Source organism: Micropterus salmoides, unplaced genomic scaffold, assembly GCF_014851395.1.
Source record: "Micropterus salmoides isolate LMB-PRFRI ecotype aquatic unplaced genomic scaffold, ASM1485139v1 Ms_hic_scaffold_7, whole genome shotgun sequence".
NCBI lineage: Eukaryota > Metazoa > Chordata > Actinopteri > Centrarchiformes > Centrarchidae > Micropterus > Micropterus salmoides.
In genome coordinates, this window is record NW_024044459.1 from 28,621,139 (window position 1) to 28,634,501 (window position 13,363).

The window sequence follows — 13,363 nt, forward strand, 5'->3', positions numbered from 1 at the left end:
TTGTGCTAAAAAGCATTAAGTAAAGAGTGTGTCCTGCTCAAAGGTAAGCCCTAGAAAACAGAAACATATTACATGCATATATTGCTCACATTTACTCAAGTTAAGCCCTTGTTCCTTCAAGTTTCACAAACAGGATCTGGCCTGTGAGACCTCTGAGTCTCACAACACTCTTGCTCAACAGCAGCTTTTGCCCTCAGCAGCAAAATACGTATGTTTTTAAATCTTCTGAACAACCAGGTCCCCCTGCAGCTACAGCGGGATAATATCTAAGGCCAAAGACGCTTAAAAGTGTTTTTCTATTTAAAGGATGAGAGAACATTGCAAAGCACAAACAACACGTTACATTTGTTTCCTGCTTTGAAAGGGAGATAAACGTGGAGTGGTTATGTGAGTTCATCTGCTGATCCAGCCTAACAGCCGAAGGAAAGACTTTTGAATTTATTTGGGGACAAACTGGATTTCAGGCTTAAGAGAAATAATAAAAGGTCAAAAGAAAGCTTACTTCTTGAAAAAGTGGAATTCTTTATTAAAGCTTCCTGTTTTAAAAAAATACGATCAAGTAACTTATCCCTACAATTTGTCTAGTTTTTATCTATTTGTCTGTCTCTATGTTGTTTTCCTGGGAAATCTCATAAGTGAATGATTTTTCTCTGGGAAAGTCAACATCCTCATATAAACTGTAACTGCCAAACAACTATCAGAACACTTGTGTGACTTTGTCCTTTTCACACAACAAGCTCAGCCCCTGGTTTGGTGGGAGCATGTAAAACAGATAGCAGACTTGAGACTCACCGCAGACTTGAGAAATCGCAGAGAAATAATTGTGGTTATGCTAGTCATAACACAACATGAGGTATGCCAAATAAAGCATTGCATCACCCTGTCCCAGCAAGACAGCCTGACTATGAGATTGCAAACACACTGGAATATGGATATTTGTACCGCTGTGGCCTTGTGAGAGGAATGTGAAATGTAGTGAATATAGACAACATTACCAAGGGTCCCATTTCACCAACATCATGGTTTGAGAAAGAAGAAATAAAGTGAGCAATGCCTTTTATGGGGGGATTTCCATTGAAATGCTGCTGGGATTTTCTTTTTTATAGGTCGTAGAGGTTGTGGGTCACTGAAGTACAGGGCCTTGTTTAAGGAACACCTAATAGAATGGTAATAATAAGTGAGAGAGGACTAAATACTGTAACTGACATGAAATTCAATAAATACAAGTGTGCCAACATTGTAAGTATTCTATCTATATATATCTCATTTTCTATCTATATCATACAATAAAAAAAAACATTTAGATAGTTAAATATCAATAAACCTGCCTAATAATTATCTATTAATTATTTATTTATATATTTTCAGGTGTTTTCACAATGCACATTGATCAACATCAATGTACAGTGCTTTACAAAAGGCTCATTTTCAACTGTTGTTCCTTTGCCAGATGTTAAATTAGCCATTAAAACAACAACATGATACTCAACATCTAAAATTAGAACAGGAGGGGGCAAAACATGACGCAGCTGAACAGGAGACTCTATTATAATTTATTCGTCTGCTTTTATGTTCACAGTTTCTGTTTTATTCACACTTGAATTTAAAGACAGGTCTGTTACATTTAAGAAACGTCACTATTTAATTTATAGACATACAATGTATGTGCCACAGTAAACCCACAGAGCAGTTCCAGGAGCTCTCAACCACACAATGTGAGACCCAGCTGGATGAAGGAAAAACTTGACTATAACAAAAATATGGAATCATGACATAAACAGGGAGAAAAATGGAGATCTGTGATTTAAAGGTGGGGTATGTGATTCTGGAGAAATCCAACAGAGCGACATACTTCTATATTCCTGTAGCTATCGAGTCCAACATGGATCTACTTGTAGACTATAAAAGTACTATAAAAGACCTTATACTGAAAGTTGAAAACAAAAGGTTTTAGAATATACTATATGACAAAAACACATACAATTACAACACAAATACAATATATATGACACAAAAATGCTCACTGATGCAAAGTCCGAGCTTGACACCTGTTTACACACAGGCATGGTGAAACTGAGACAGCTTGAACTGAGAAAACAAGGCCTGTTCTGCCTCATCGTCCTCTGCCTCAAAGAGGAAGGTACGCTTCCAGGGGAACTGAATACTCTTCTGTGTCCTTGAATCGCTCATGTATACCCTCACTGTCTCACATATACCCACCCACAGGAAATACGCACTCACACGAGACCCCAAGGATAACAGCCACACCTAAGACCACTGGCTAATTTTGGACGGGATTTAAGAGTTCGAACTTAATCACTATTTGACTTCCCCTGTTACGCACCCTTGATCACACACGAAAGACGGCAACTCAAGCACATACGTTGCCCTGTAGAAAGTTTACTTTTGCAATTACTACACACACACTCACAAACACACACATACACTTCAACATAAACACCCTTGTCCTGATGGGACAGAAGCTGGGAAAGAACTCCTCATTCGTGACAAGATGATGAGCGGTTATTTTTAGTTCTCTCTCTCTCACTCACACACACACAGCCGCATAGTATATGGGTCATTTAAGGTTTCTCGCTTCCTGCTGTATGACAGCCTCCACCTCCAAGGTAAGGTTTTGACATGGGGAGAAACAATCAGTTGATTGGGCAAGCTACCTCCTCACATGATGTCACTGGCTCAGGTGTTTTTTATGTTTGTACTCTTGCCTGAAGTGGAATTTACCTAAGTTTAAAAAAGAAACTGAAGTCACTACGACTGACTCAGGCTGGTTTAAAAAACACACTCTTATGAAAACAAATTACAGTTGTTATCAGTTCTTAAGGCCACTTGTGTATGCATGTGTTTTGCACTGTCCACTCACACGTCTCCTTGCACCAGTCCATATACAGAGTGTATGGTCCATCCAAAGCCGCCAAGCAAGACGATGACCAAGACAATGATGACCAGAGCAGGAAGTCCCCAGCCCAACAGGAAGTAGAGCAGATATTGACGGTCTGTGTGCTCGTCATTCATCACCAGCACTTGCCAGAAGTTCACCGCCTGGGGGGCACAGTTTGAGAAAAGAACTTGTGTACAGGACTGGGAAGAGAAAAACAGTTATGTGCTTACACAAGTGACACCTTAATAGACTTTATATAATATATTTCTCTTAAACTTATAGGAGCCAAATAGTGTTGTGAGGAAAGGCATAAATTATTTATTTTTTCTTTGCCTGTGAGGACATTTGATCTTCGTTGTGAGTGAAGTACTAAACGCACACATACAATCACATTTGTACTGCACCCACAATAGCTATGTTTGCTTTGTAATCTAGCAGGCTTTGATAGTGACATCCATCTGATACACTAAGTCCTGCATTGTTACATAAGCAGCTTTTCTGAACACCTGTTGGTTACACACAGACACAATGTCTTATCCCTGTGTAAAGACCTCAGCAGACAATTGCATATATTTCAGACAGTTTTAAACCACTGCACCAGTGAAAACCAAATTGCAAAGGTTAAGTTTTAAAGTCAAGCTCAGAGGCAAAACACAGTAACTCTCCAACTTCTGTGCTACAAATTGATGACCTTTACTCCACCTAGCCTCATTTAGACCAAACTTTTTAGAGACTATAAAGATTTAACGTTAATGTAAAAAGGAAACAAATATTTAGGAATTATAAGCAAAGCAATTAAAAGTCCCTTCTTCAGTTTAGAGAGATAAACATTTACGCAACAGCTCAACAGCTATCATGAATAACAGCTGAGGGTGGTTATGGCTGTCCATCTGTCTGTGAACACTGACGTAACTAATGACAGGAGGTTAAGGGATGCTAACCTCCCCCTTAGATAACCTCCGTCTCCCCCACAATCATAACCATAGTGTATAATTACTTACACAACCAGTCCAGTTGTGTAACAGCTCGACTGCAATGCGCTGAGACAATAGCGTGATGTCGGTGTAGATTGAAGAACCTTTCCTTGACTGTGAGCATGATGGAGTTATTGAGGTACAATAAAAGGATTATGGGTAACTTTGTGCTGAGCTGTTGCCTCTGCAGTGTCTGTTGATACTGTAGCCTAAGAACAAAGCAATGGGTTACCAGGTTAAATGACTGGAATACAAATCAAAATGCTTGCTGACTAGCTGGCTTGATGATTGGTTATGGTTTTGTCACATGCATGGACTGTTTAAAAGGTTGGATCAACCAAATTACAAAAACAACAACTTTTCTGACATATAGTGGTATCTAGACATGCAAATCATTTTGGTTTTGTTTTGTATTTAGACTGCATTAGGGTGACAGCAGAAACTCAGAGACAATATCTCAACAGCTTGACAAATAAAACTGAAACTATCTACATTGCTGGATATCACAGAAAGTAAGTCATTTATCGTAATTAAGGGTTAACAGATCCTTCAAGTGTGATTGAAGCAGTTGCACCGTATGTCCGACGACATGGCCACTGGTAAACACACGGTCAAAATTGAATACATTTGTCTACTAGCAACTAACTACCTAACTACAAAAATGTGAAACTGGCACCCTGACTGGCTGTTTGTCTGACTAACAACTAGTACAGTGGAACAGGGTAGAAATACACTGTAGGCCAGAGCTGTACAGTATTGTTATGTAATATTATGCAGTTTCTCAGTGAGCTGAGGTTGACTCTGCAAGCCTCTGCAGTCAAGAAAAAGCTGGCTTGAATAGTGATTTTTGGCATTAAGTCAGCGCACAATCTCCTCACCAACTATTGGGTGTGCACATCCTCACCCACACACCCACACACAATGCAGTTATTGATTTAAAGTCTTCTTCATGGTCTGAGATGGGTTGCTGGCGCCCACTCATATCAGCCACTTAGCTGAAATCAGCTACCTGATAGGGGGGGGAAATTTGTGGTGACACAACACTGGGGTCGATACTGAGACGTCGGTGAGGACAGATGGGTTCTAGTGCTGCACATCAATGAAATCCAGAGTTGCAGCAGTATTTTCATTGTCAGCTACTATTGTTGCTGACAATAAAGAAATGAGGACCTTTCTGGCAGGGGTGTTACAGAACATGGGTAATGTAAGAAAAAGTAAATCTATGTAAGTGAGTCAGTGTGTGAGTGAGTGACCGAGTGAGTGAATGACTGAATAAAAAACTGAAAATCCTAAGTGATTTTTTTTCTTTTCAACGCTACATTTATCCTCCTATTTGAACTCCTTCTGGGGTAAATCATGGTTTAGGTTTTCTCCATTAGACCGTATCAGCTCTACTACCATACTAATTACTTCCATTGTACAACTTACTACAACCATTACACTGTGTCAAACCCACTTTAACGTCAAAACACATTTTATCTCACTGCCAATTTTCGTCATCCAAATTCTAACACTTCATAAGCCAAGAGAAAGCCTTTGGTGTGAACCTTTATCCCTTAAGATATCTCAGAGGGCGTCTGTTAAACATTTTGATGTGACAAAAACACTGCATACATCCATCTTATTCAAAGGTCTAATCTCATAATACTCCATCAATAATAACGTATGTGCCAGGGAAGATTATATCCACCACATAAACAACAATTACGTTCACTTACAAACGTCACAAGTTGGAAAAAAAATTGAGCCGTGATGGAAAAAAAGTTACATAAGAAAGTTCACTTGGGGACAGGTCTCCTCAGTATACTGGTCTGCTTCCCATATTTATGTGGTGGACCTCATTTTAACCCAGCCTAAATTACTTGTACACATTCTTAATATCTAAATCATGGTTGGACACAGAATGACAGTTTTATGAGATTTTGAGTCATGATGACAATGGATCCCATTTTCCACCTTAAAATGTGAAATATTATTTGGGCCTGAGCTTTCATTACTGTTTTCACAACACAGTCAGCCACAACCCAGTGAATATAAGTTGGTTTGCAGTCCGTTCTAAAAACTAAACCATGCTGTCCTAGTTAAGGTCAGTGTATTTTTAAGTTGTCAAAATCCTAAACAAATGTACAAGGAGTTATTTTAAAGTAATTGTTTCACTGCAGGGCAGGATTTGGAGGCAGATCAGCTGAGGTAAAGGGTCTATCCCTGGGGCAGCGTTCCTCCCTAGAGCGCCAGATGTATTCCGGCCCATGTTTACCACATTCCTGTGCTCTATCAGCAGGCCAAGTCATATATAGTCTCTCTGAAGGATTAAAATGGTCTTAGGCGAGATTTACACTGCACCTAAAAATCATAATCTTTTTTGGCTTTGTGTGTGGCATACATCTGATGTATTTAATTGTATAAACATTAACAGATTAATAAGTGCAGTATTTTGGTGTTTAAGCAGCAATGAAGTATAAATCTAGCCTTAATATCTTCATCATGTGCACATGTTAAGCTGCAAGGTGGGACTTTGCCTGCCAGGCTTTGTTCTTGGCAGTTCTATAAAAAAGAAAAAGACAAGAAAAAAGAAATAAAGAAAGAAACAGAGGGCAGATGGTCAAGAAGGAGGGGGAGAGGTGTTACTAAGTGGTACCAGTCCAGGGTCAAAGATCATGTCATGCAGCTTTCTGGTACATTCATCTTACCCCCAATCAAAACCTGCCTAAGCCCACGTAGTGGGGGAATTAAGTTTCACTAGTTATTACGTAAAAAACACATGCTTTATGTAAGGAACAAAAGACAAAAGAAAGAATAGGAAACCTGTTGATGCCAAGTCATGAGGAAAATAAGAAAAAGAAGAAAAGGGGGTTTTACTTATAGGGCCCATATATATATATTATATTATAATCATATCTGATAACAAAAGTGATGTTCAGATTAACTGCAAAACACTACAGTGACATATTAACAATATAATAAGGTTTAGCTGTATGGCAACAATTACTGCAAAAACAATTGGTTTAATGCAATAAGTAGGGTACGTTTATTAGTTGCTATGTAGAGTCAAGGGTGTCCAGTGTTGCTTCTTCTTGCTGTTACCTGGATGAGCATCCAAAAGAACTGACTGAGGTGGAAATAGTGAGAGAAGAGCGCCAGAGTGGCACAGCTGTCCTCTGAAAACATTCGGCCATGGAAAGCTGACACCAGGAAACACATCTGTAGAGAAAGAGTGAAAAAGACAACTTTAATATCACCATTACCATTGTGTGTAAATGAGCCTTTCATCCTATCGCCTAGGAAGCAGCAGCAGCAGCAGCAGCAGCAGCAGCAGGCTTTTATGGGAATCACTGCATGAACATAATTTGCTCTTTCTAGAGAGCATGGTGACAATGCGATACACACAGGTTCAGTAGGCCTTGCAGTGTCAGCCGGTCATATTGCGCATGAGGCATTTATTGCTTATTTCATAGTACATATACATTATATATATATATATTCCTATACATATTCATTTTTAAAGGAGACAGAAGGATTCAGATAGCCCCCCTACTTAAGCAGGGCATCCTATCCTGCAGACTGTTACATCACCATGCAGCAAGCTATACAGGCAGGAGCAAAAATAAAAACATCAACAAAATTTAAACCACCAATATGTTCCTTTCATAAGAATAAGAACTTCCACTTGGGTGTAACACTTCTCTAAATAACGGAATAAAGGGCAATGCAGAATCACAGCAGAAAACAGTTTGTGGTTAGTGTGTGTGTGTGTGTGTGTGTGTGTGCGTGTGAGAGAGAGAGAGAGTTTTGTAGGTGGGAACGCATCAGGGCCAAAATTCAATTTGTAACATTGGAGGTGGAAAACCCATGAGGGCAGCAGAAAATCCTGCTGCTCTGCTGTCCATCAGAAAGCTTCATTAACCTCAAGCACTGACAGAGAATGGTGCCAATGCAGCCGGACGACTGTTACATAACCTCAGCTTGTCGGCCTTCTGCCAGTGCCATGGACCAGAGACAGTGAATGGAAGAGAGCAGGAGACGATGGATGTGGTAACCTGGTGTCAAATGTTACTTACATTATATTCATGACACTGAGCATTCAGGGACATAGTAGCAGACACAGCTTCAGGTTAGAAAAAATCTGCTTAACACTGAGTATATTTTGTTGTGTATGTGTGTAAATAGTGTCGTAACAGCTCTGTGTCTCTTTATCCTACACATACAGTAATCACATCTGTTACCTCAAGAGTCATTTAATATGACTTAAGAAAAGCCAAGCACATGATTCTGAAGACAGATGAGGTGAGTTCTTTATGTCTCCAAAACAAGCTAATGTATTCTGTTGGTACCACCTTGTTTTGGCTAATTTGCTTAGCAAGGCAGTCTCTATGGCCTGCTTCTCTACAGGCTTTCTCTTCAAGTCTTTTTTCCCCTCTGTCCTATTTTCTTACATTTTGCACACCCATAGGGAAAATCCTAAAAAAACACTCCTGGATTTTCCAGCTCTTACTAACCCTGCCTGCATCCTCCTGTTGAGTAAGGGGAAAAGTCATGGCCTTTTTAAAAAAGAAATAAGAATCATGAGTCAGTTTCCCATCCATGCTCCAAGCCCTGCAGGGTGTGAGTGGGAGGGATGGAAGAGGAAGGAAACTCGTGCCTGAACTGCCTGGAATCGTGCCTGAGTGGAGAAGCTGTTCAGGTAGCTTATGGGAACAAAGATTATGCGGCGGGGTTGTGTGTTTTTGGCAGAGAGTTAGCTTCATCTGGCCAAAGGCACAGTATGACACACCATCCATCCTCTCAAAAGCAAAACAATGGGGAACTACCAAGCGAGAAATGCTAAATCAACTGCAGGACGCTAGACACATAATCATAAGCGAACATGCAGTACAGACACGCATGTTTGTTTAACACAAAAGGATTTAATTTTGTGAAATCAAGCGTGGGGCACAGTCAAGAGTGGGGCATGCACAAAGGGAGTGGCAGCGCCCTTTAGGTATTTTTGTGGCTGTGTGCACCAAGGGCACACATGGAAGTGGAGTGTGATATATTATCAGGGGGTGCGTTAGGGGCCTGTGGATCACTTTGGCTCATCTCATCCTTGTTAATGATTATTTGGGGTGATTTAAACGATATTTGGTTGGATCTACAGCAAATGCGACAATATCGTCAAAAATCAAACACTAGTAACACAAGTCTTAACATGCCACAGCTTTGAGCAACAAACCGGCACAAATTTAATGTAGCCTTTCGTGACAAACCCTAATAGCCACAGGGATAACCATTGAACCACTGAAACTACTGACCTGAGTTGAAACGATGACATAACAGGTTATGAGAAATGACCTTATAGGGAAGGAGGGCAAAGGGCTGAAAAGAGTGCGTGCAAGCAGTGGTGTGAACAGACCGGTGGCTGCCCACAACATGTTTATGTGCCAATGTGTTTGTGTCCTCCATGGAGCTGAGCTAGGAACTACCTGGCTCAGGTCAAGGATTGAAACCAGGTAAACAGGTATGGTGAACCAGTCTGCGTGAGTCAACAGGTAACAAGGTGTGTACCATAAAGATTTGATTTCATTAGAGCTAGCATCTGCATTTTCAAAAGACCCTAAATTAAGTAATGACTGGTACACACGCAACACAAACACACTGACAGGAACTTGATCTAACCTTTTATTGCTTTTGTGTCAACTACATAATAAGGGTCTGGCCAACATATCATACTTCATGCCATATGACTAAAATAACAGGTCAGGGCATTAAACTGTAAAAAGATCTGAACCACTAAAGTACATACGGTGTTTCTACATGGCTTATTTTCTTTTATGTAACATTGAAGGGGAGGCTGTATAGACACATATACACTGTGCAGTGTAGGTCTGAGTGAACTTTTTCAACTGAGCCATTATGTTTTCTGTAAATAGACAAGTAAGACTGCTGTTGCCATTAACTGGGGCAATGTGTATTGAAGGGTAGCGTTATCTGCCTAGAAACACTGGCTGTCACGGGAACCAATTTACATTGGAGGCTAAAAACAAGCCTCCAAATAAACACAGGAAACAGATCTTCGGATCCTTGGAGGAAGAAATAATGCCAGACATCCTGTAATCTGAGCCTGGCATAAACTAGAACATGCAATGAAACTACACCAGCGAAGACAATCTCTATTCTGAAACTAGCATGAGAAATAGGGTGTGACAGAGATAAGGGGCACTATAGGGAACTAATTACATTTAGGACAAACAAACTGAATTTCTAACACTAGGAATGCTAAATGGCACGAAACACACAGAGTAAAACAGAAGAGGGGGAAGTGGTATGGGGGAAAAGGGAATCAATACGGTTTCATGACAGAGCAGACTGATCCTCAGGGCAATTGTCAGTGTTTTTATACATTATCAGTACTGACATGCAAACACCTAATTTACTCTGCTGGAACAATTAAGCAACTGCCTCTGTTATATATAGTATAGTTACCTGTGAGGATGGAGGGGCTATCTTGGACAAAAACCCAAACTACATCCATTTGTTCTTTGATTGCGTAATTCCTATACCTGTTACTTGAATCTCACTGAAGAGACGACACGTAAAGAGATTGCTATAATTCAAGCAAGTGTTATATGGACCTTTGTAGAGGCTTCTTAGTTGAGATTAAGTAGGTATGGAGGTAACAGTTACATATGTGGCCATTGTCCAGTCAACTGTGAAAATAAAATTGGTATATTTTAGCACTGTAGTAATTATGACCTGCTACAGGTTAGAATGGTGGGTAGGTGACAGGTGTGGGTTTATTAGAGCCCTATCTACTGCTCTGTCCTTTGTCCTCAAGCCTCCTTCTCCTTTGTGTAAATCACCAGGACCTGACCTGATTAAACCCTCAGGCCTTATAGCCCTAAAAGCAGACTGTGAGGTGCAGCAGGACTCAAATTACAAGTCATGTCAGTGCATTGTTTGTTATGTGCGTGCTTTCGTGTCTGGAAAAACAGGAACCACCAGAGCCAACACACATTATGCCTGAATACAACTAAGTTATTGCCCTGTTGTGCAAAGATTACATATAAAGATGCTGTCTCACTCACATGTGATTTTGTCCACAACACCCAGGAAATTACCCGAGAGCACATGAGGGAGAGAAAGTAAGACATTATGTCATAAGGGAGATATTACTGTAGGAGACACAGGCCATGACAAGGTCTTTGAGAATACATATAAAAAGTTGAAAAACAAAGCAGCTTTTCTTCTGCAGAATGTTTTTGTGGCCTTGTCATCAGGCCCATGGCTTTAAGCCTGAATTACTGGTCCTTCTCCTAGGCTATGTGTCCAATCAGAGACCTCCCCTATGTTTTGTGTCCCTGAAGCACCCAGGAGACTGGCAGTTCACGTTTTTTGTTGTTGTTTTTGTTCCAGATCGACTGTTCTTTAGACAAGATTCAACCTCCCTTTGATATGATAAACAGGTCTGAAAGAAATAAATAGCTTATTTTCCAACCATAGCTCAGCAGCAGTAAATGATAAAGAAGGTGGCCTTAGCCAAAATTAAATCTCAAGAGAACAGAAACATGTAAGAAGCATTAGAAGCACCATACCGTAAAAACCTGAATAAAGCTGCCTGCACCAATTAAAGGGCACGACTGTTTGCTTATAAGGTATAATAAAGAAGATATATGCTGCAAAAGCAATCTGCACACAGGAAACTACTAAAATGTTGGTGCAGTTACTTTGTGCTGCTGCTGGTTGCAGCTCTCATCCTCCCAGTGTGTTTTGCTGCTAATCGATAGCCCTGTGTGCTCACTGGTAGCTAAATGTACCAGTGTGGCTAAAAATAGAATCTGCCTGATGCATTACATCATTGAGGGTATGGAGCCTTAGTTGTCTGCTAGACTATCCATCTAGACTCATGTCCAAAACACAACTTCCACCTCTCCCCTCCTCCAGGCTCCTTTATCCCATCCTTCTCCTCTACCCCCAACTCCCTCTCCATCCTCTGTTCCACCCTGCAACACCCCCCCCTCTATTTCCTCCTCCTCCTCTCTAACAGCTACCGGTCTGATCTAGCTGGTTCCAGCCTCAGCCTGCACCCTGGGTGTTTCCTCTTTTGCCTTTGTTCAGAAACAGATAAAGCGAAAGAAAGGTAGAAAGAGAAATATGAGATTATCAAGACACCCTAACTCCCTTCATCATTTTCTCGCTGAATCAATGCCTTCTTATCAAGCAACTTCATTCCTCATCACTATCAATCACGCCACTTCTTCTCATTCGCAGCTGACCAAGTAACACTAATCTGGCAACTTAAATATGTACAATTATGCCAGTTATTCAGTGCCAAAAAAAGTAATTTTTTCTTGCCTTACACTATTATTTATGTGCAAGCATCAGCAGTCTCCTCACGTGCTGCAGCCAAACAGTTCATGCATGTCCGCTGTTTACGTGCTGAAGCACACAGGACAGCCAACAGCAGGAAGCCAGTCACATAGGGATTGCTGATAGCTGGGTTAGTGGGCCAGCGTGTGTGGAGAAAGAGGAGAGATTTAACATTTGCTGACAAGACATGTAGGGTTATTAAAATAAAAGTGAAGACAAAAACAGACGAGCCCGGCGTGAGCTGCTGCATCTCAGTCGAGATGGAAAAATCTTACTGTTGCAAAGTGCCTTATGTCATTTTGAGATAAACAGAGCCGCTACAACTATATTTTGAGCCTCAGTGGACACTTCAATAACATACTATGCAAGAGTTGTTAAGTGTTTTTGAGCGTTAAGTGACTTAAGGTCAGGGTGTAGAAGTAAAGTTCTTAGTGTTTTGGGTTGAATCTCAGGCTGAAGCTTACTTGCTGAGCCAGTTGTTGGCAAATAAACACCCACACTTTAGTCTGTTTCACATTCAAACAACCATAACACCTGCTTCTGTGAAGCAGGGAGGGACATATCAAGAGCCCCTACCACATATTCTACGAATGATTGATTTATTCCCAGAATAAATCTGAGTTTTGATGTGATCCGGTGTGACACAGCTATATGGGACTGTCAGTAGCAGGCAGTTTAAACAAGCTCAAACATCGTCAACAAGTTACAGTGTCAGTAGTGTCATTGTTAATGGAAGCTAATAATCAATAAAACATTTTGTACAATACCTAATGCCTTGTTCCACATGTATTTCTAATGTATTACATTAAAAAGAATTCCAAATTACTACATGTTTTACATATACACACTTATTGTAAAGCATCTTAAATTGGGATTGTTTTTCTTGTTTTCTGCGTGGTGTGAAGACTAAATATAATGGTAATATGGCTCATCATAATCAGTTTCTATTTAGTGAACGCACATGTAGATGAAAACTACTCCCAATGACATTTTTGCTGTTGTTGCATCTCCTCCCAATGCTCATGCTAAACTCATTCAGAGACCAATGCTCATACTCACTCCCCCATAGAGAAGATCTCAGCAGTACCACCCACATGAAGGGCATTTAGCTGCATTCCAGCCGGCCTCCTCTCTTTTCTCCCATTCA

The 13,363-nt window shown here is 40.5% G+C and overlaps 1 protein-coding gene across 1 annotated transcript in view; it reads right to left on the minus strand.

The window, feature by feature from the left end:
• Positions 1 to 13,363, minus strand: part of adgrv1 (adhesion G protein-coupled receptor V1) — a 108,583-nt gene that overhangs the window by 22,867 nt on the left and 72,353 nt on the right. Inside the window, 2 exon segments of the mRNA XM_038704464.1 lie at positions 2,882 to 3,060; positions 6,958 to 7,074. Of these exon segments, the coding sequence (XP_038560392.1) occupies positions 2,882 to 3,060; positions 6,958 to 7,074 (296 nt within the window).